The 24,310-nt window shown below is 35.4% G+C and overlaps 2 protein-coding genes across 2 annotated transcripts in view; one reads left to right on the forward strand and one right to left on the reverse strand.

The window, feature by feature from the left end:
* The window catches only part of LOC117203868 (cytochrome P450 1A5-like), a 169,474-nt gene that overhangs the window by 38,540 nt on the left and 106,624 nt on the right, over window positions 1-24,310 (forward strand). The gene's annotated exons all lie outside the window — the stretch shown is intronic.
* ALDH1A1 (aldehyde dehydrogenase 1 family member A1) overlaps window positions 1-24,310 on the reverse strand; it is a 53,767-nt gene that overhangs the window by 4,223 nt on the left and 25,234 nt on the right. Inside the window, exons 3-12 of the mRNA XM_004276385.3 lie at window positions 22,709-22,849; window positions 20,509-20,638; window positions 18,861-18,922; window positions 17,187-17,315; window positions 15,438-15,551; window positions 11,173-11,275; window positions 9,413-9,597; window positions 6,426-6,590; window positions 2,992-3,149; window positions 1,071-1,145 (exon numbers count right to left, since the gene is read on the reverse strand). Coding sequence (XP_004276433.1) covers window positions 1,071-1,145; window positions 2,992-3,149; window positions 6,426-6,590; window positions 9,413-9,597; window positions 11,173-11,275; window positions 15,438-15,551; window positions 17,187-17,315; window positions 18,861-18,922; window positions 20,509-20,638; window positions 22,709-22,849 — 1,262 coding nt within the window. The remainder of the gene's footprint in view (window positions 1-1,070; window positions 1,146-2,991; window positions 3,150-6,425; window positions 6,591-9,412; window positions 9,598-11,172; window positions 11,276-15,437; window positions 15,552-17,186; window positions 17,316-18,860; window positions 18,923-20,508; window positions 20,639-22,708; window positions 22,850-24,310) is intronic.

The following is a 24,310-nucleotide window of genomic DNA, read 5'->3' on the forward strand; positions in this document are numbered from 1 at the left end:
TGGTACCGTGTTTCTGGGGCTCCTAGGACCTCATATACATAGTAACTACTTAATGAAAGTATATTGAGAAGGAGAGTGGATCATTTTAACGTGCCCTCTTTTCACTGACTCCCCAATGGTAGTTGTTTCAATGTGATTTTGCTGATTTATTTAAATGACAAGTACCTGGCTCTTTAAGGCACTCATGACCTTTAGAAGCTGAGACTCACTTTTACTTGCTGTTTACAAAATGAGCAGCTTTACTATGTTTGATTCCATAAGGTTTGAATATAATGTGTCTTTTCCTGATGATTTTTTAAATTTATTGATAAACATGAGAAAATTTTAAGAAATAAAATGGTTAAAAGTGCTTGAACAAAATTGACCAAACACATTGCCACTACTTTCTGTGTGTAAATATGTGCATGTTTTTAAAAAGTCAATATTTCCTGGATTGAAAAGCAACTGAAGGCTCATAAATGCATTTGTATAATATATATATCCTCAATCTAGTCATGACTATAAAACATGTTTTCCTTAGTTAAATTTTCTTTCAGTTTAGATATTAGTACCAAAAATAACTCATTCAGGTTATTTTAGAGTCTACATCAAAAATATTACAACAAATGAGAATCATTACTCCTACATTGAAAAGTTTTTTGATATAAACACACCTAATTTACTTATGTAAGAGGCATATTCAAATAGCTAAACTCTTCTTATATTTGCACACTTCTTACAATCACCAATTTGTAGTTTCCACCTCCTTTCTGGAAATGTTTCCCCAATATATTACATTCATGTATACAGTAAACAATTCTAAAAGTAAGCAATATTTCAGTAACCAATGTAAAGTGCTTAGTATGATCCCTTGTGAATTGTAAGAGTTTAATAAATTGTATTTCCCTCTGCCATCACCTGTTTGCACTTTTTGGGGTAAATCCAGCATTTAAAAAGCTGTTTGACAGTATTAATCTCCAGGAAAGAACAGAGGCAGGTTTTAATCTGAGTAGTAACTAAGGATTAATTCCTTGAGAGTGAGAACCATTTTTATCAAGATAAGTATTTATCTTAATGAAAGTTAATCTTACAGTTCTCGACCATTTCCAGACATCTTGAATCCACCAAAGGGGCACTGGGCAGATACCACACTATAGCAGTTAACCCTGAAAAGAAAATAAGTACGTTATAGGTCATACTTAACCTATGAAATAACTCCTAAATTTGGAATTTTTGAAATTCAGCGAGTTCTTTAACAACTCCATTAATTTTAATATTACGTAGTCATTTTTGAGCAAAAGTAGCACTATAAATTAGAATGCAGGAGTATAAGTATATGTATATATACTGCCTAGGAATTTTAAAAAAATGGTACAACTCTATGTGTGGATAGCCATTTTGGCAGTACATCATGTCCCTGAGAAGTTATAGCTTGAATTATAAAAGATAGACTACCCAACGTACCATAAGAGGAAGGCTATGGTCTGTGAGAGACGAGTTTGTTGGATGGGTGTTCTTTACTGCCTATACTCGTAAGCTTTGTAGTTCTCTTGTGGGTTGTATACTTAACAGGCTAGAATTAATTTTCTTTTATAATTGTAATATGTCTCATATTACTTAGTTTACTTTTTTCATTAATTAATTCAAAAAATTGCTTAGACAGAGGGCTTGACAGGAGTTGGATTTCATTATTAATTTGCTTATCCCTTGCCATGTTTTAAAAAATGTTTCAAAATGCTTTTATGAACATATAATTATAAAAACATGAATAATTAGAATTTAAAAAAATTAAAAGACCTACATCCAGACTCAGTCACAGACACTGATATAATTGGTGGGTTTGACATACACCCTTCTCTACCCAAATCAGTGTAGATATTTTTAAAGCTCCCCAGACAACTCTACTGTACAGCCAGGGTTGAGAATCACTGCTTTAGAGTCTGAAATAGGTCTGAATCTCAGCTGTCATTTATTTCATGATCTCGATCAATTATGCAACCTCACTAAGCTTCTGTTTTTCCGTCCATAAATTTGCCATACCAATTAACAGTTGTAGCAAGGTAACATGAGATAATGAATGTGAAGACTGCCACGTGGTGCTTAGCGTAGAGTGCATACTGACTAAATCATGAATGTCCCTTTGCTTAAGAAAAAAGATTCTAGAGCTATCAAGAGGGGCAAGGATTTCTTGGCTGTCTCTCAAGGATAAATACTTTTCAATGTCCAGTGGATTTGGTTGTGACATTATTGGGAAGAAAATAATCTTGGGCTGTTGATGGGACTGAGGGGACAAAGTGAGGTCTGGTGGAAAAAAAATTAGTAACAAGGCAGTCCAGAGATGGGGGGCTGGGCGGGGGATGTGACAGTTTGAGAGGCATAGCCTTGGCACTTATATACTCTAAATTAAAGTGTAAACATCAGAGATATAAACCAGGTCAAAAATAAAACAGACATCTCAAAATGCAATATGTTCTTCCAATTTAAGACCTTCAGACATCTCTAATAGTCCCAGAGTAAAAAGCTGATGTAAGAACTAAATGCTTGTATACATAAGGGCACTGAATAAATACTGTCTTACTATCTGATTATCTTGATTAAACAGAACTTTTATCTCCCTTGTGTGTAGCATAGTGCCAAGTGCCTAGAAATTATTTATAATAATAATACATATTGTATTAGCCAAACATCAATAAAGTATTTTGGGCAAGTAATTTCAGAAGGCTGGATAGAGTTAAATATATATATGTGTCTGTGTGTATATATATAGATAGATAGATATAGATATGTGTGTATATATATATATATATATATATGCTATATCTATCTATCTATCTATCTTCTATGCTGTTCTAAAGTTCTTCCAATACAGCAGGATTTTTGTTTGTTTGTTTGTTTTATTTTCAAACAGAAGGCCATGTGATTCCAAACAAAAAATCAAAGTCAGAAAAAATTCAAAGTAGTCTGTTAATGTGGTTAACATTGAAAAGGTGGTATTACATAGGTTTGACTTACCACACTGTCCCGGCCTGCAGAGCAGAGGAGACTGTGATGGCTTTATCAATATCTTTGGTAAAAATTCCTGCTGATAAGCCATAGAAAGTATTGTTTGCTCTCTTGATTACATCATCTAAAGATTTAAACTTCATGATTTGCTGCACTGGTCCAAATATCTATACCACAAGAAATGAATGAAATAAATCAAAGTAATAGGTTACAACTAAATATTTATTTTGTATTATAGTTATAAATATAAATCTATTAATATATAAATAAAATATCTATATTTATTATATTTCATGTAAATATACTTATGTTTTATATTGACTATAAGGTACTTGGCACACAGTGAGCAGTCACTAAATGTTTTTTTATTATCAATAAAAACAATCAAAACTGCAGACCAATATCCCTTAAACCACAGGCCAATATCAACTACAGCAAATATTCCTTAAAAATATTAGCAAACAGTGTTCAACAATACCTACAAAGAATTGTACACCATCACCAAGTGAGGTTCATTCTAGAGATGCGAGGCTGGTTCAGTATTCAAAAATCAATCAATATAATACATCATATTAATAGAATGAAGGAAAAATATCATATAATCATCTCAATTGATGCAGAAAAAGCATTTGACAAAAATCCAACCTCTTTTCCCCCTTAACAGATTAAAAATAGAAAGGCACTTCTGAACCTGATCAAAGGCAGTTATGAAAAATCTTACAGTTAACATCATACTCAATGATATGATACTGAATGCTTTTCCCCTAAGATAGGGAGCAAAGCAAGATGTCCACTTTTACTACTCTTATTCAACATAGTGCTGGAATTCTAGCAAGTGAAAAAGGCAAGAAGAGGAAATAAAAGGCATATAGATTAGAAACAAAGGAATAAAATTGTCCCTATTTGTAGATGACATGATTGTCTACATATAAATTCCCAAGGAATATCCAAAAATCTTCTAGAATACCTGAGCTCAGTGATGTCACAGGATGCAAGAAAATATACAAAAATCAAATATACTTGTATATTTGTATATACTAGCAATGAACATGTGCATACTGAAATCAGAAATACCATTTACAATCACTCAGAAAATACTTAGGTAGAAATCCAATAAAACACATATAGGACTTGTTACCAGAAATTACAAAATGCTAATGAAAGAAATAAAGGAAGATATAAATAAATGGAGAGATCTACTATATTCAATAACTGGAAGATTTAGCACAATAAAAACATTAATTCTCCCCAAATTGATATATACACAATTTTAACACAACTCCTCTCAAAATTTCAGCAAGATTTTTTAGTATATATGGACAAGGTTATTCTAAAATTTATATGGAAGAGCAAAAGAATTAGTTAGATAAAACAATTTTGAAAAAGAAGAATAAAGTGAGAGGACTCAGTCTTTCCAATTTCAAGACTTCTCATACAGCTACCAAAATCAAAAGAGTATACTTAATATTTTGTAATAACCTATAAGGGAAAAGAATCTGAAAAAGAATATATATATATATATTCATATATATATGAATCACTTTGCTGTACACCTGAAGCTAACACAGCATTGTAAATCAACTATACTTCAATAAAAGTAAATAAATTTAAAAAGAGGGTATAAGTAGAGAAATAGACGCATAGATCAATTGAAGAGTAGAGAACCCAGAAATTGATACACACACAAATATGCACAACTGAACTTTCACAGTTGCAAAAGTAATGGAATGGAAGAAAAACACCTTTTCAACAAATGATGCTGAAGCAATTGAACATATCGGCAAAAACAAACGAACAAACAACCTTGACTTAAATCTCACACCTTGTATAAAAATTAACCTAAAATGGATCATAGACTTAAGTGTAAAACATAGACTATAAAGCTTTCAGAAAGAATAGAAAAATTACACGGAAAAAAGTATTTTTGGATTTAGGAGTAAACAAAGAGTAGTTCATAGAGTTGACACCAAAAATACTATCCATAAAAAGAAAAATGGATAAATTGGACTTCTGTAAAATTAAAAACTTCTGTTCTGAGAAAGACCCTGGTAAAGAAGATGAAAAGACAAGCTACAGCCTGGGAGGAAATATTTGTGAACCACACATCCAAAAAAAGATCAGTATCAAGAATGTATAAGGGGCTCTCGAAACTCAACAGTAAAAAGCACACAATCCAATTAGAACATGAGCAAAAAAAATGAAGAGACATTTCATCAAGGAAGTTATCAGATGGCAAATAAGCTCATTAAAGATGTTCAATATCACTAGCCACTAAGGAAATGCAAATTTAAACCTCAGTGAGCTATCACACCTATCAGAATGGCTAAAATAAAAAATAGTCACAACAAATGTTAGCAAGGATGCAAAGAAATTAGGATCATTCATACATTGCTAAGGAGAATGTGAAATCGTTCAGCCTCTCTGGAAAACAGTTTGGCAATTTCTTAAAAAGTTGCATCTACCATATGACCTAGCATTATACTCCTGGGCACTTATCCCAGAGAAATGAAGACTTACGTTCACACAAAAAACCTGTAATACTGATGTTTATAACAGCATTATTAAAAGTAGCCCCAAACTGGTAACAACCCAAAGTTCTTCAAAGGGTGAATTGTTAAACTATGGTGCACCCGTACTATGAAATACTACTCATCAATAAACAGGAACAAACTATCCTTACGTGCAACAACCTAGACGAATCTATAGAGAATTACGCTGAGTGAAAAAAAGCTAATCCCAAAAGATTGCAGGAAGTATGAATCCACTTATGTAACATTCTTGAAATGACAAAATTACAGAAATAAAGAAGAGATTAGTGGTTAAGAGAAAGCCAAGGGTTGAGGATGGGATGGTGTAGGAAGGATAATAGATTTGGCTATTAAAGGGAAACATGAGAGATTCACGTGGTGATGAAATGCTCTGTGTCTTGACTGTATCAGTGTTAACATATTTGCTGTGATATAGATTTGTAAGATGATATCAATGATGGAAACTGGATAAAGAGTACATGGGATCTTTCTATATTCTCACAATGGCAACTGAATCTACAATTATCTCAAAATAAGGACTTTAATTTAAAAAAAACAGCATATCACTTTATTCTTTTCTAATTATTTTCAAATATATTATTTCCAAAGGAGAAAAAGCAACAATGAACGTGGAATTGTATTTTCTATTACCTTAAATCTGTGAAGGAAGCACCTAGAAATTGCTAAGCATCCTGATCTGCAGTCGACTGGAAGTTCTTGGCTTGCCCAGTGAACTCCTGACTATTTTTAGTCTTAATCAAAAATAAATTAATCCTTTATCAGTATTAGAAATGAGAAGTAACATTTATTGGGAAAGGTGTTCAAAGAGCTGAGAATGTTACAGTAATACTTTGTATACATCCACACAGACAAAATACGGCAACAAAGGGAACAGAACAGAATGAAACCATTTACCTCCTCTTTGGCAATGCGCATCTCATCAGTAACATTAGAGAAAACCGTGGGCTGGATAAAGTAGCCTTTATTCCCCCATGGACCTCCGCCACACTCCAGTTTGGCCCCTTCCTTCTTCCCACTTTCAATGAGGTCAAGTATTTTTTCATATTGTTCCTTATCAATCTATTTGAAAAATATCACATGAAAAGGAAAAAAAATAGCAACTCGTAAAGATAATACTTTGCCCGGCCTGTAAATAAAGGTTTCAAAATGCTAGGCTATTGTTATTAAGTTAAATATTCAACCTAAACAGCTGACAGAGGCTCAGACTTATTGTTGGGTATATTTTATCTCAAGACTTTTCTGGAAAGAATCCTTGAAGATAAATATTTGTATTTAGTGTTTGTTTCACAGCCATGTAAGAGAAGTGTATTGGCACTGCAAACGTGTAAACCTTTTCACACAACTGTCATTTATTTACAGGAAGAAATGTCTGTTAATCATCAACCACACTTAACCTGGAAACTGTAATCCTAAATGAAATTAAAAGGTGAAAGAAGAAAAAGAAAACTTTGATACTGGGTTAATTAGACATGGCAGTTGGAAAGCAGATGCTTTGTGACTTTAGGAAGATTCCTCGACCTCTGCTTCTCTTCATCCTGACCATCCCCTTGTGGCAGGGTCCATGCTGACCACAGCCTGGTTATCCCACCCAGTTTAAGTCCCCCTGGGGCAGTGAGTAGGTCTGGTTCTAATTTCTGACCTGTCCCGATTGTTGCCAACCTGCTTTGTTAAATGGACCACATCTAAATATATTACAAGAACTACAGAACTTAAATGGTTTATTTTTACAAGGAAAAGAATGACTACAGAGTTCTAGCTGGGAACGTCAGGAGCCCATACCTCTCCTCCATACATTGGAATTGGGACTACCTATTGCCTCGGTTCCTATTTGGGGGGGTTGAAGGACTGGGTGATTCTTGGACTCCAAATCACTGGTGAAGACTGCCTTGTCTCAGATGTGGCTAGGGTTAGGTTTTAAAGGAAAAACATTGGAGATCCTGGAGTTAAGGTGTGAGCCTCTTGTCAATTTGCCTTGACTCTTCTGACTACTTAAAAACTGTTGTTCTTTATCGTCCTCTATGACTCTGTAATCTCCCCTATCTTCTAAATCCCAGGAAAAGTTTTCAAAGTTCTCACTGCACACAGTCCAGCTCCATATCCAATTAGATTAAATACTATTTATACATATAACAAATTCTTCCTTGGTAAAGTCCTTTTCCAATCTGATTTCAAAGACCAAAATATACATTTCCTTAAAAAGTTGGAAATAATCGGTATTTTCATTTGAAAAAGAAGTTATGATATCCACATATATATATAATTTTATATTATAAATTAGAATATATATTAAAGCTTAGTAAATGAGTGTCTCTTTCCATAAGCTCTTTCTTATAACAACAAGTGAGTATTTCAAAGGGTAAAGAAGCTTCAGGGGCTTTTTGGTCTTTTACTCAAAGTCCCAACGTATCTACTTTTTCTACTTATTTAGTGCAACCTGTGACAAAAATATGTTCACTTATCAAGTTTAAATTATTATGTTAAGTAGTTAGATCACTGGATTATTTACTTAAGAACGCTATGAATGGAAATTTTCTTAAAATGAAGCATTCTAGCTCAATTTTTGAGCCTCCGGTTGAATTGTGCAGATCCCCTGATGGGGGAAAATATTGCCCAACAATGTTTAATATTAAGTATCTTCTCTTCCCTTCCTCTCTCTTCTTTTCTTTCCTCTTCACATATATATTTCTTTCTATCTATCAATCTGTCTATCTATCATCTGTTTGATAGATGTGTATCGCAAATGGGAAACGTGCTTACTTTTACATAGATAGATAAATAGACAGATATTTAGAGAAAGAAACAATCACAGCTAAAACCTTAGAATCCCATCCTTTTTTAGAATGGGAGACCAAGTCAAAATTGAATTTAATACATGTCTTGGCATCCATTTGGAAAGTTACCCAATGTGATCAAAATTAGCAACTATTTCTATGTGGTTACTAAACACAAAGATAAATACAAAATATAACAAGATTAGACTTAACAAAACGTATTACTTCATTTACCAGTTAAGTTATTTTAGGGCTTTTAGATTTCAATATTTGGTATTGCCTAAGTCCTAAAATTTTCCTACTTGGGTATCTTGTCATGAGCAGGAAAATCCAAGGCAGCCTTTTAACTTTCTAGACTGTAAGCTCTATGAGATCAGGTAGAAACTCTGCTCTGGATCAAGACCTCAAAGGGCAGGGGTAAATTTAGAACCAAAGGTCCAGGAGCTTGAAAGCAGACAATGAACAGAGAACTGTGTAACGAAGAGGGAAGGATGAGCTTTGGATAAGAGAGACACTCTTGTTGACAGTGGTTCTAAGCAGACAGAAGAAAATGGGAACCCTAGGGGATCATTGAGCTTTAACAACTAAAATGGGAAGTTTGCCACAAAGCCAGGAACTCGGGACTTTTTAAGGCACTCATGCTATCTTTAGAAGGTCGAGTGACTAAAGACTTTGGAGAGAATTTATAGAGGTGTGCCAGCTGCCTGTATCTGGAATTGGAAGCTGAGAAAAAGGATTGATGCTGAGGAAAGAATAAATGATAGGATTGTTTAAGAACTTCCAAGTGGATAGGAACTGTAAATAGGGATTCAGAGGTGTACAGATTGAGGAAAACAAATTTACAGCATTCGTTATTTTTCCTCACATCTTTAATTTCCAACATATCTCTTCAACTGTTTCTGGATGTGATAACCGGGCAACACAAAACCAGGATACTTTCTTTACCATTGGGAGTTAGATTCATTATTTTTTTAATCACCAAACTGATACAGTATTGTCACCTGGGAAGATATGTGAATGGGAAGTAATTGTATTCAAGTAAAAGCAGGTCTAGAGAAGATACTTTATTCTTGTGCCTGGTGAACGCTGTTCCGTCTATTTTACACTCACCTGAGGGCCTTGATTGACTCCTGGGGTTAGAGGATTTCCAAGAACATACTTTCTAGCCTGCTCAACACTCTTTCGAACAAACTCATCATAAATTGATTCTTCTACAAAGAGCCGGGATGCAGCTATACAACATTGGCCCTGGTGGTAGAATACCCCGTGGTGTGCAAATGCAACAGCACTGTCCACTGCAAAGAAGACATTCATGTTAAAGAAGAGATGTTTTCTAAAGATTATATATTTTTATACATCTTTCTCAGAGGTGATATGGTGGTATAAAAAAATCATGAGTCATATAGTCATAGATTCAGTATATTCTTCCTCATTAGCCAGGTGACACATTAACCTTTCTAATCCTTTATTTGCTACTAAAATGATAGTAAAAATAGTAGACTCTGAAATAATAGTGGTTATTAATACAACTTTAATATGTGCAATTCCAAGAATGTGGAAACTATCCTAAGATCAAATCTCACTGCAAGTGATTTTTATAAATATCTCCATTTATAATTAGACGACTGTGAATATTTCTTTCAGGCCTCAGGTTTTAACTAATGACAAAGAAAATATAAAATATCCATTACAATAAATAAGAATTTTAAAACATTCTTAGATACCCTAATCAATAGAAAAAGTGATATTTCTGAAAACAAAAAAAACCCATAAAACCCCCCAAAACCTCCAAACAACTAATATTCAGAATTGCCCACCCACCTTACAACCCTATTCTATGAGAACATTTTTCCAAATTTATGTAAAGTGTGCCATGTTATTTCATATATGCCTATAAATTCTTCTTATCTGTTTATTTGAGATGGTTATGTGGGTCTTAAAAAGAGGAAATAGTTTGCTTCATTAGTAGATCCTAAACAACCAGAAGAAATTTTTCTTTGCATTTTAATTTTCTAAAGGCAGAAGGTTTAATTTAACATTGTAGCAACTGGATATTGTTATCTTTATTTTGTGAACTAATCACATCCGCTTAGCTGTAGTGAAAGCAGTTTACAGGAAGATTTGGTAAAATCAGAAATCTTGTCATGTCTGTAGAATGTATAAGATAGTGTGCTCTAAAAAGCTTCAGGTAAGATCACAGTAACAACATAAGTCATCTGTGTTGATTGCCTCAGACCAATAATGCAGCTCTTAAAGAGACAGATGAATGTTTGACCTTCTTTCTCTGCTGGAAATAATTGAGGGATTCTACTTGATAATATAATCAGGATGAACCTAGGAATATTGTATAATGGAGTCACATCATAATTAGAGATTTAATATATATAAATTCAACTACACCTGCTAGAAAAAAATGAGAGAAATTACTTAAATAGTAGGCATCCTTTTCCTCTTGCCATTTTATTCAATGAGCGTGTGACCCAGAGAGAAGGGAGACACAAATGTGCAACTTGCTGTCTCTCCAGCTGGTCTCAGTCCAACGTGTCTGAGGGTATCTCATCACGCTTAAGGTGATGCTAATATTTAAAGGTATGGAATTAAGAATATACATTACGGCCCCTAAATGCAAAATAGTTAGTTTCTCTAGAGTTCAGCTGAGAAAATAGCAATCTATTCCAAACCAAGAAATTGTGTCTGTGTTGGACTTATCTAGGCGTTATAACTTTAGGACAATTTAAGAGATTTTTAAGAGTAATTTTGGACTCTGGTTAATGCCTTACACCTTGACGTTAGAAGCAAACCCTTCACTGTATGGCATTACCAGACACCAAAAAGAAGGGTGAGAAGTGAGCAGAGTGACTTTTACTCACGGTCAGCATCAGCAAACACAATGCAAGGACTTTTTCCTCCGAGTTCCAGGGTCACCCTCTTCAGATTGCTTTTCCCAGCAGCTTCTTTGATCATTTTGCCAACCTGAAATGGAGCATTACAAAGGAGGAGGCTTAATCTGCTCTCATGAAGGCAGGTTTCTTTAGCGATTTAAATTTATACGATGTTTGTGCCACAGTTACGTTTCATTAGGGAGAAATGGCATTTTTGCAGATTTGGCACTTTCAGATACCAAAGACTTCTCCATCCAAACATAAACATATGATGGATCATGAAAACAGATATATTGAACGTGATAGCTGATCTTGATGTACATGATCTTGATGTACATGGCTAGACAGGTTATTTTTCATTTTAATCAGAACTTCATCATTCTTCTGATCAGTCTGACAAATCATGATCCAACCATAATTTATCTATTTTGACTTTTCATCCTTCTGTTGAAATCCAGAAAACTCTATCCAGACAAAGTGGCGTATTTACCAGCCTCGAATCTCTCTCTGCTTCTCATTTATAATGAGACCCAAAGGTCTTACCCCGACTTGGGCTGCCTCCATTCCTACCCTTTCTTAGGGTCCAGCTCGTATCTTAGCTCCTCTTTGAAGCCATCTATGACAACTCAAGGTGAACATGACCCTTTCTTTCTCTGATCTCCAATAAGTGCCCTCATGAGGACTCGTTTCAGAGTTTCTCTTGGATTGTATTATTTGTATAAATATCAGTTTCCCAAACAGATGTTGCCTCCCTGGTAGCAGTGACAATGTCCTATCATTGCATACCTTTTCTCAGCACTGTCTGTCAGAGTGGGCTCACTTAACTATTGATGAACTGATATCCCCTCTCCCCCATGGCTCTCGCTCTCACTTTCCCTCTTTCTCATGCTGTCCTCCACACCTTTGAAGAGTGGAGTTTGGAGAAAGAAATTGGGTCTGTGTTCTGTGCTGCTACTTCAGTTAGCTGGAATCCTACTGTTTTTTGTTTTTTTTCTTATTAATGCTAGTGGCCTCTCTTCAGAGAAAGAGTTTTCATTTTTTTTCTTTATGGATCACTTCCTATGAAAATTAGTTTTTGCATTCTTTATATTTTTCTCATTTTTAAACTCTGGCCTGTTTTATAATTATTTCTTCTTTCTTTCTTTAATATAACTATTTCTTCCTTATTATTTTTTATTGAAGTCTTAGAACACTAAAAGGATCTTTGCTTTTCTTTTTACAAGGTGATTCATTTTATCTTGCTTCTTTTATTTTCTGGATTTCTTTTCTTCCTCAACACATCAGATTTTAAGAAAAAGTTTCTATCTCAACTGAATAAAAGTTAAGTAGACGCTTGCTTGAATGTGTGTTTAAATTTTGACTGTTGAACTGACTCCTACTGTGCATTACAGAGTAGATCATTAATTAATCTGCTGATGTTTTCATCTTATTTAAAATCTTCATGCACTAAATCAAACCCTTAAATGTAGGTTAATAAAAATAAACTAAAAGTAGACTGGCAATGGAGAAACCCTGTTTGAAATTTCTCTTATATCCCATTTTGGTTCCACAACATATTTCTTATGACCACTCTCAAAAATTGAATTTTCATTTGAGGTGATTAAGAATTTTGTATTTTCTAGATAATAATCTTTGCCTTTCTCCCTTTGAATTCTCCAAATTCTTTCTCTGCATTTTTCTTTTATTTTCTGGGGTTTTGGGGTTTTTTTTTTGTTTTTAGCTTAGAAAGATTTGCTGGAGAAACTTTATTAAAGCAGATAATTTTTGTCCTGGGGAAGGGAGTAAGATCAGAGGCATTTTTCTAAAAGCTACAAATGTCAAAAGAACTAGCATGAAGAATGGTTAGAGGTACGAATGAGAAAGAAAGGTTACACTTTTACTTCGTGCAGTTTCAGATGGCAAATAAAAGGTTTGTTTGAGTTTTCCCAAAGGTCTAGCTAAAGTCAAAATAAGGAAACATCAGTTTTTGCCCCATGATTTTGTTCCCTCACTTGGAAAAAAGTAAAATGTTGTCATTTTTTCCTCAAAAAGGTCTACAATGAAGAGAGGATAAGGACTATTTAGGCTATGGTAAAAAGTATGTTCCATGATATTGTGGCGTTGCCCTTGTGGGGCAGAAGTAGCAAATGCTCAAAATAATGTTCTAACTTAGCACATCCTGCACAACGTGGGTTGGATTCTGTTTTAAATGAATCTAATGGGACATTAAAATTCTTACCATGCCAGAAACATTTTTATAATGAGCGTGACTGCTACAATGAACCACAACAACATAAAATCTATAGTTTGCCTCTTTCATGGCATTTGGCAAGTTCACTACTATCTTCAAAGCAACGAACTTGAAGCTAAAAGAGGACCCAGAAAGACTGATCTTTTGTGTGGCTTCTAAAATCATCTTAGTCACACTTAATTCTTTAATACTCAATCAGAAGTAGTTACTGTACTGGTTTCTGGAGATGAGAATGAATAAGATAGTCTTTGAGGATAGTCAGCAAAAGGGAGAGAGATACATAACAAAGCAAGGAGAACATGCTATCATAATTATATATCAGGGACAATGGGGGCACAGATGGAAAGTTTTTAAATTCAGGATGCTCCTGAGACTGCGGAGAAAGCCATAGAGGGCATGTGATGGGAGCCACATTATAGTAGGTGTGGCCACGCATGAGCAAACGCCTGCGGGAATGAAAAGATGCATGAAATAATCAGGAAGTGATGGGGCAGCGATGAAGAAATATTTTGTGGAGAAGGGACCTCTTCCCTCACACCTCATGAACTAGTGTGAGAAATTAAAGAGTGAGGGAAGGAACAAGGGAATGGAAATGACTCTAGAACACACAATAATCATGCCATTTAGTGACTACTCTGTAGGATGCTAAATGTTTTACTACTCATTAGCTTATTCAGTTTTATTTGGTATAACTCAATAAAGTAGATATTATTATTCCCATTTTACATATGAAGAAACTCAAGTTTAGTAAGGATACTTAACTTTTGGAAGACATACTGCTAGGAGGGGTAGACTTAGAATTTAAACCTAGATGTTTCCTAGTCTTCTCATATCAAAGTTTTCTGGGGGAGGGGGCAGATAAAGTACCCCTAAAGTGCTGTAGGGGTTCAGGGATGAGCCAAGACAAACAGGCAGTGATGCAGAGATGGCATCGTGGAACAGTAGCCTCTGGCTCAGACAAACTAGAGAAGCGTGTGGGATCTAGAGCAGAAGCTGTATGTGGCGTCCCTGTTGGGGAAGGTCTACCATGCTAGGCTGAGAAATTGGTACCTTCCTGCTTTACCTCCTCTGCTATGATTTCAACCTGTGACTTCATCACGTTTTAATTTATTGCTGTGTCTTGACCATTACCAATTGTTTTGTCCACAGACTCCTGATTGAAGAATTGGTTTTCCCCTACCTCAATTAGGAGTTTGTAGAATGTAAACTTTTTCTACTCTATGTCTAAAAAAAACAAGAAAAAATTATATATTGATATATCTAGTTTAAAAAAGATCAAGAAAAATAAAATTTTATTTTCTATCATTTTAGTTCTTTATGTAAACTACTCTTTGTATTGGAGTGGCTAATTAGGAGTATAAAATAATCAAATTAGCCTTTCCACACTATCTGGAATGTTCTTCCTGTTTCTCCAGAAAGTTAAAAAAGTAACCATTTTCAACACCCAGAACATTTAAAGAGCATTTAGCATCCCTCCTCTCCCCCATCCCTCTCCTCTGAAGTGCCCACGGCTGGGGTCCTGTTCTTTAATCTTCTGGATAGCCAAGCTGGAGCTACTGAGGCAGAAAAGTTAGGTTGGATCGGGAAGCTGAGCTGCTGACTCCTTTTCAGAATGTTCAGGGAAGAGAGAGCCCCAAATAAGGAGCTAAGGGTGAGGCTCTGCTCTTTGATTTCCCTGATCTACAGGATAAAATTACAATTCATTCATACAAATCACTGTGGTCTAATTTATATTTTTTATCATAAACCTTACTAATCATACGACAAGGTCTAAGCAGCCATATTTCTCGTCAGAGAAAGTAATAACATACTAAAAACAGTTTACTCCAGTCCTTCTGCTTTTGTAATAGGTATTTCGTTTCATCTCAACGACATCTGCTTATGTTCTATAAACATGTGTGAAGGCTAGAATAAGGAACAAATCATTAAAAGAACTTTTGTTTTAAGGAAATGTCAGCTTAAAAACAGTAACATAAAACATGCTTCCAACTGCTTCACTACTGGCCTCAGTAAATGATGTTACCTGTGTTGATCCTGTGAAGGCCACTTTGTCTACATCCATGTGAGAAGAAATGGCCGCCCCTGCAGTAGGCCCGTAACCAGGGACAATATTCACTACTCCAGGAGGAAACCCTGCCTAAAAGATAACAAGTAAAATAGTTAGAACAGAACTGATCATTTAATTCTACAGAAAAAAGAGGAGAGTATGGGATCAAAGCTGCCTCTTTATGCTAATCTTATGAGTTTCTCTCCAAAGAAAGATGCATATAGGTGGTTTTATTATTTATTATTATTCTTATTTCATTGTTAAGCCCACTTAAAATAACCTCAAGGGTTGCATTATTGAGGGACTATTTCTCCTCAGAGTAAGTCCATCTTTGACTTTCATGGATCATTTGCTCCAATGATGGCTGTCTCAAATTTTATAATAGTAACTCAAAAAGATAGTGTGTGTAAAAGTGGTTGGTAAATTACTCACAAAGAAGGAAAACAATGTGTTTATTATCCGTTCAGCAAAAATAAGAAGCTAAAGCGATCTTAACATTTTTAGTTTCTACCTGTTGATTGATCAGGGCATACCAACTAGGTTGCAAATTCCTATCAGCATTATTTAATCAGAAAAATGTTAGGTTAAAAATGGTCATCCCATTCATGATCAAGCTTCACAGATTGATTCCAATCCCAATTAAAGAATTATCAAGTATAGAGCAGTGTGGCAACTGAAACAACACATCGAAATTTCATGTTATTTGCATCAAAATGTCTCATTTTGACATCTCTTTTGCCTACTTTTAATTTGAAGTGAAGAATATTTTTAAGATATGGATTCAGATTTCCTGAATTTTAAATTTCTAGGGACTAAAGCTTATTTTTTAAATATTGGTATAATATAAAGGACAATAACTTGTTTGCAAGAAAAAATATATTAAAACAATCTAGATAGCTGATGAAAATAAATTCTATGTTCTCTTTTGTCAGTTTTTGAGCAGGAAGGTAAATGCAGAGGAAACCGTAATAGAAAAGAGAATATAAAGGTATTCCCTCATTGGTGAATGAGTTTAGAAATAATGTAGCCCAATGCCACAAGCAAGCATATTAACTCAGAAGCCTCCAACCGTCAGATAGACTAGTTTAAGCTAGTTTAAATTTGTAGAATTTCCAGGCTGTTAGTTGCAGTTATATACCAACTTACAGTTCAACATTTGAAAGAAAATCATAGCAATTTCAACATGAACTTGCATTCATGGGTGTTGGGCAAAAGAAATAAAAAAAGTGATCATAAGGTGGCAGCTGGACATGAAGCTTCTGGTCTGGCTTCCTGTCCTCCTTTGGGCAGAGGTTCATTTGGGTTGACTGCCAAAAGTCCCTGCCAGCAGCTATGCTTAATGCGTCCCCACTGGACAGGAGCCATTGGCAGATAATGTAATTTACAGTAGCAACAGATGAAGTCTTCCTACTGTAAATCAGGACTACTGATTTCTTGCACATACTTTTTTTTTTTTAAGATATTTGAAATACAACTTTATTCTGATTCTAAACGAAAAGAAATGGGAATGACAGTAACAAACAAGATTCCACCTCTCAATATCGTCATGTGACTGTAGCCGTCTTATATTTGAAACTCAAGGAGGAAACAGCTGTGTTCCAAAACAGCTAAATATGCAGGTCCAAAAAATAAAGGTTTTTTTTTTTAACGGCCACATTCACTCCAAAGCCCATCCATCTCCTTCAGCATCCAAAGATTAAACATATTTTGATTTAGGAAACGTACCTCTTTTATTAAAGATGCCATGTGAAGAGCAGTCAGAGGGGTTTGCTCTGCTGGTTTCACAACCACTGTGTTTCCGCAGCTGAGGGCAGGCCCTATTTTCCAAATGAGCATGACCAATGGGAAATTCCACTGGAAAGCAATATATAACAATAGATTCTTTGTATTGCTGAAAGCCACATTTGCTAATCTAACTTCCACATTATACACTCCCTGTAGACGTTAAACAAGAATTGTAGTAGTTTTGTTTAATCATCTGGCATATTCTAATTAAGTTCATTGCTCAAAGCAACTCATAAATGCAAAAAAAAAAAAAAACCCTCCAAACAAACTAGATACAGGAAGAGAGCAGGAGAAAGTCATAAAATTTTATCAAGTGCTGTTATTTTGAGTTCTTTTTCTACCAGGAAAAAAAATCACTGCATGGTTTAGAAATCAAGCCTTACTATTAAATATATTGTAAGTTACCTGTAAGGGTTTAAAAAATGTAATTATTCCTCCCTCCCTATAGGTCTTTAAATGTAACCATTTATCCAATAATAATATTTAGTAGTATTTAATTCCAAGACAAATATCTTGCTAAAGACACAGAAGTCTAGGGTTTGGAGGCTGACAGCTTGGTTCACATCAGCTCAATCACTGAGCAGCCATGTGAATTCAGACACGTTATATGCACTTTGTGTATGATTTCATCATCTGTAAGTGCTGAAAACAGTCCTCTCTACTTCAGAAGGTTGTACTGAGGATTCATAGAGAAAGTGGGCCAAATGTTTAATGCAGTGAATTGTTCATCACAGGCATACAGTAAATATTAACAATTCTTAGTATTCAGGATTATGTAGTTTTTACGGGTTTTATTGGGATTTTTGAACTAATGAGCAATTTCATTCAAAATGTTAATATGTGTACATTTCAATCTCATTGGAGCAGAAGATAAGTCATTGCCACTTCCTCTTCTAAGAACATCAGGACATTTTATCATCTTTTCGTTTGGCCTTTTTGGCCTTTCTGAATATGTCAGTCAAAGTGAAATCATTGATAGTCTCCTATTTGTTGGACATAAAAGGAGATCTTCATGATTCTGCATAAAATGATACTTTCTCTAAGAGGAATGTGGAGTATCAAAGCCTCTTATCTGAAGGTAGGATATATTCCATACTGTGCTCCAAATGCCTCTGGCACAGTTTCTTCCATTTAGTTAAGAAATTTCATTCAATTTGAACACTCTGGTTGCTACTATTCTCTATGTTGAGAAATCCCAATGAGGATATATTGATAGAAAGTGTTGGAGAGTGGTTGGCCATACTATACTTCACTGAAATGCTTGGCGTCTTGCACGATGACCACTTTGCTATGTACATGTAAAGCATGGGTCTTAAACAGAGTGCACAATACATCTTCTTAAAAACAAACCATAGAGTAAAAGGTTAAGGTTTGGTGATGCTGTATATGGAAACACACTCAAGAGATATGCCAGAATATAGATAGGTTTCCGGACTACTAGTTCGTATCCAAAGGGTACGGCCACAGAGAGACCCAAGTCCAACAATTACTATGTTTGCTCCACATTTAGCAAATATCTAAGCATTCATTTGTGCCCAAGAAATCTTCATTAACAAAAGAAATAGAATTGGAACTCACTTTTTTTTAACTGAAAATTGTATGAGGGCAACTTACAGGAATGATTTGGCCACACACACCAATAGGCTCATTTCTTGTATAAGTAAAAAAGTTTCCATCTGAAAAATAAAACACACAATCATTTATAGACAAATGTGCTTGATATTCACAGAACGGTGGTTTGGGGCTGATGTGAGAGGAAGGTAAAGACAATAATTTAAAAAAAAGAAAGAACATATCTCTGCTTATTTACAAAATGAAAAACTGAGCCCTCAAATAGTAATTTGAAATGAGAGGAACCATAAAACTGAGTTAGGTCAAAGCAAAGATGCACAATTGGAAAAGATCTGAACAATATTTATTCTATCTCTATCTTATAGGAGGGCTACTTTCTAAATCATACTTGTTCTCAGTTTCCTTTCTTTCATGATAAAGGAAATAAAAGGTGTGTAACTAAGAAAGAAACTGTTAGAGTTCTGTTTCTGACAGCTCTGAGTTCTACCAGTAATTTTTTAAGTGCATAATATAATTTAAAAAATAGTAAAATTAAAATATAGTAGAATTAAAAAAATATCTCCCTGTGAGTGACAAGCCTTTCCTACTGGCTTGTTCTAAAAAGTCCTCTTCTTTTTGCCTGCCGAACAATAAAAGCAAGCTCTCTTAATCTATGAAAAAAAATGCCGGAAGTAAAGGACATTTCCATCTGGATTTGATTGATTCATGTGCCTCCAAGTTTGATGTGGTCATCCTGAGGTTGCACTGTGCTTTGTGTTCGTTCTAGTTCCCACAAAAGCTTCCTGGCTATCATAGCAAGAAGGCTACTTAATCAAGATCGATTTGTACTTTAAATGGTTTCTCCCATTTTATCAAAGGGTAAAGTAAAAGTTTCTGAAATAACCACAGTTCTTGGTCCCATCATGGTCTCACTCTCCCCTTTCCACTTCCTGGCTCTCACATCTAACCAGCAGGATGCTCCAGTTAGATTGGAAATGCACTTCGGGGCCAGTCCTGGAGGGTGTTGTATTTCCATAGTCAATACGTTCATATGAATTAAATTCTACTTGTAATGTTTTCCGACTCGATGCCTTTTCATATTCCTATCCCGTTGTGTACATACTCTATTAAGATACTAAAATGCATACACATTCACTCACACAAATTCTTAAGCCGTAAACACAGACCCATCTTTCTTTGAAACTATTTGAAACAAATCAATGTGAATTAGTTTGTTTAATTAGTCTGCTCTAACTATACTGAGTTAGACCAGGCACAGATGACCATAGCTGACTCATACTGGAACGTACAAAGAGGCTTAAATAATTACATTATAGAAAGGGTATAAATGTCACCATTGGAATAAAACCCAAATAAATAATTTCAGAGGCCAGCTCTGAAAAGTTTGAGTCCTTAGAGAGACAACTGCTTAAATCAGTAATTGTGGGCATACGAATGTTCTTACTTTAATATTTTCTAAAGTATCTATAGTGTTATCTTCTGCATAATTATGTTGAAACAATTTTAAAACCCATATGATGAATCTTAGCAGAACGTCCAGGTTCAGAACTGCATTGTCTCAAAGTCAAGAAGAAAATAATTCTGCCCTACTTGGTTGACATCTTTAAAAGGGAGAGTTTGGAATTTTTCATCTCTACAATAATCTCCTCACCCCTACCGTCACCCACGGTGGTTTCCCAAAGCTACTTACCAATGGGTATCGTGCGGCCCTGGATCTTGTCAGCCCAGCCTGCACAGTAGCGTAATGTTTTTATACAGCCTCCTAAATCCATCAGATATGCATTGGAAAATAGTTTTCCACCATTCATTGACTCCATTGTCTGAAAAAGAGATCACACCCCAAATCTAAACTTCCACAGAAATTTTAGATTAAAAAAATAGTCAATATTTTGAGTAATCGTGTGCTAGAGAATTTTGAAAATACTAGAAGAAGTCCTGTAAGCAATCTTTTGTAACCTCCTCTTTTTAAAAAGGAGACTAAAAAAAGAGTTAAAAGGACTTGCTTAAGACCATACTTGCTTAAGGACATAGCAAGATCTGGGTAGAAAAGGTAGTGAGATTCTGGTTTCTAAACCCTCGTGCCCTTCTATCTCATTCTGAACGTCCGCCAGTGAACCAGCTTTCTAGGAATTGGTCACAATTTGATATACACACAGCTTGTGAGAGTGGCACTTAGTCTCCTTAGTCAGATCAGAGTTCCAACAAGATTTCACTTATTGTATGATACAACTGTGGGTGACAATTTACTGTCAGTGACCATTAATAATGCCTCAATAATCATTTTTAATTTTTACATCCCATCTGGATATTCACACAAACTTAAGTAACCCCTGGATTTTTTTTTAATCCATGAGTTTCCTTCAACAAAAGTTTAAATTGTGAAACTCTGAGTTTTGCCACTAATATCAAAATTATTGTTTGAATGGTCAGGCTGTAAGGTTCGACATTTTCTAGTCTAGTGCCCTAATGGTTTTAGGATGACCTATCTCTTCTTTTCCTCCTTTTCTTAAGCAGAACTGTAAAGACTTTGGGGCGTAATGTTCTGCTGGGGCAGGAGTGTACAGGTGATAAACTCTTAAATCAGTTCCTTATCTGTTGTACAGTCTTCTCTCTCTGCATTATATTGTATGCTACCTCAAAACTTTATCAAATATGATTTTTGTATGCTTACTCTTTCTTCCCCCTTTATGATCTTATGCTGACAGAGGCAGTCAGCATTCTGTAATTCACAGATCGGATAAATTAGGGAAGGCAAGTTTTAACAAATTCTGCTTTCTTCCTGCAGGATGTTTTGGTTATGGTTGTTGTATTGTGTATAACTTCTAATTCCATATTTTTACATACAGTGAATTATGCTGAATCTTTGATTGGATAATAAATGGCCCTTTGATTAACTATAATTGCTAATGTTGATTTTAAAAAACATAAGCCTTTCTGTTGCCGCCAGTTAAGATTCTAAAGGTAGTAAAAACCTACTCTGAAATCTGATGTTGCTGTTGCTTTGTGTTAAATTGGCTTCTCTAGGAAAAAACAAGGAAACACCTCCCCCACCCATTTTATGTGCTGATTCATATAACTGCTGAAATGTGTTTTAAAAAGCAGTATACATAAAAATAACATTTTTATAAACACATGAATGGATTTTTCTTTATTATTCGCTCTTTCACCTATAAAAAGAACATAATTTATTCAAGACCATTGTGAACATGTACATTTCAGGAAAGGAAAAAGTGGCCATTTTATTAACTGTCTTGGTGGGCTAGATTATGGAGAAATAAGGTTTATTTTAAAGAAATATCCTGGGCACCTTTAACAAACTCCATGAGATTTTTTCACTTGAGTTCAGTGGTCAAGTAAGTTCAAGAAAGCTGGTATATTATTCTAGGATCTTCATGCTGCATGTGACCTTATTTTATAAAGGCTCAGAAATTCTACAGTAAAGGAAAGAAACTTGTTTAATTTGATTTAACTCAGGGTCTGCCCTGGTGGTGCAGTGGTTAAGACTCCACGCTCCCAATGCAGGGGGCCTGGGTTTGATCCCTGGTCAGGGAACTAGATCCCACGTGCATGCCGCAACTAAGGAGCCCGCCTGCCACAACTAAGACCCAGTGCAACTAACTAACTAAATAAATAAAGCAAAAAAACCCAATGTTTAGACTGTAGACTCTATTCTGGGAGTAGACATTAACGTCATCTAAAACCAGAGTGCAGATTACTTACTATCCGAGAATAAGCTCAATGGTACCATTCATATACAAGAGCTGGTAGAAGTCTTTTTGTTTTATTTGTAGAGAGTATATAGTGAACACTAAAATTAAAACAACTCACCAATCCAAACAATGAACGCTTTCTAGAGATTTTGAGTTCTGCGTAGTTCGGTTAATACTCACTGCCAGAAGCAGACGATCTCTTTCGATTAAATCAGCCAACTTGTTTATTAGCCGTCCTCTCTCTGAAGCATCCATAGTACGCCATGGAGAGCCAATCTGAAAAGACTGTCTTGCGGCCTTCACTGCTTTGTCAACATCCTCCTGCAAGTCAAAGAATTCAGTTCGTGGGCTAAATATATTAGCAAATCCAGTGGCAATAACCCTATAAAATACACTAAAACTCCTCATAAGCTGTGTCTTCATCAGCCTAATTCCAGCATACTCTACAAACTCAACTACCATATATTGGAATTATACCTGCTGCCTACTCTTTGGGATGATGAGTACCACACACATAGCACATGCTTGATTTCCTAGAATAGAAATACTATATTTTAATAGTTCCTATTATTGGCATGCTTACCATATATCAGGTAATGTTCTAATTGCTTTATGAGTTAATTAAATTAACTCATTTAATTCTTTTTTTGTTTTTTTTTTTGTGTGTGTGGTACGTGGGCCTCTCACTGTTGTGGCCTCTCCCGTTGCGGAGCACAGGCTCCGGACGCGCAGGCTCAGCTGAGACAGATACGTTCCCCATTTTACAGATGAAGAAACTGAAGCAAAGAGAAAGAGGAGATTTGCCCAAGCTCAATAGCTGAAAGTGGCTGAACTGTGTTTTAAAAGGAGCCCAGCTGACTGTAGAGTCTTTGCTCTTCACCACTGCATTTTACTGCTTTGGTGATTGGTTTGTCAAGAGTTCCAGGGAAAGCTCAAGATCTAAAATAGTGAATATCTTCTTGGATCTCTGGTGACTTTATGGGCTGTGTACTCTTATGAAGAACCTACTGAAGGGTGAATAAGAACTGTGTTTTGCTGTTGAAGAGTAAACATTATAAACATGTGCTCATTCCTCTTGTTCAGAGGGAAAAAGGCACAGAGGCAGCAGGTCTGGTATAGAGAAAGGGCGGTACATTACAACCTCTCATTTCCCAACTAGGTACAAAGAGTTCCTTTCATTCCCTAACTAGGTAAAGAAATCAGTTTCTTATTATTAAGGCACTGCTTAAAATTACATTAATTCAAGCAAAAGTCAAATAATTGAGTCATTTCACACTCAGTCTTCTTGCCGTCTCTCATCTGTCCTCACTCATACTCTTTTTTCTGAACTGGGTTATTCCTCCTGTTCTTTCCTAGTCTGCCTCAGTTAAATACTTTCCCTGGCCACTCATTCCCATAGATCTTTGTTCAGATCCCATTTGAGCGCCTATAGAATACACCTACTACAAAAATCACTACCTCTTCCATTACTACTTTGTCTTTTTTCCTTCCTCCATCAAATCAGCTGCAAACACTTTAAAGGCATAGATTTTCCCAATCTTCTTTTGCTTATCAGTCTGGTCACTACATGGAGCTATATAAGCTCCACAAATCATGGTACCTCTTAGGCCAGTGGGTTGTCTTTTGTGCAGGAGCCATAGTTTCCTTAAAGAATCTGAAGGGAAAATTGTCCTAAATTTTTTTAAGTTGCTCAAATTAAGCTGAACCCATTTAACGATGATACCTCCCCCTTTGGGAGGCATGGATCTCAGATTAATATTCCCTGCCTTTGATTATATTCAG

Source organism: Orcinus orca, chromosome 6, assembly GCF_937001465.1.
Source record: "Orcinus orca chromosome 6, mOrcOrc1.1, whole genome shotgun sequence".
NCBI lineage: Eukaryota > Metazoa > Chordata > Mammalia > Artiodactyla > Delphinidae > Orcinus > Orcinus orca.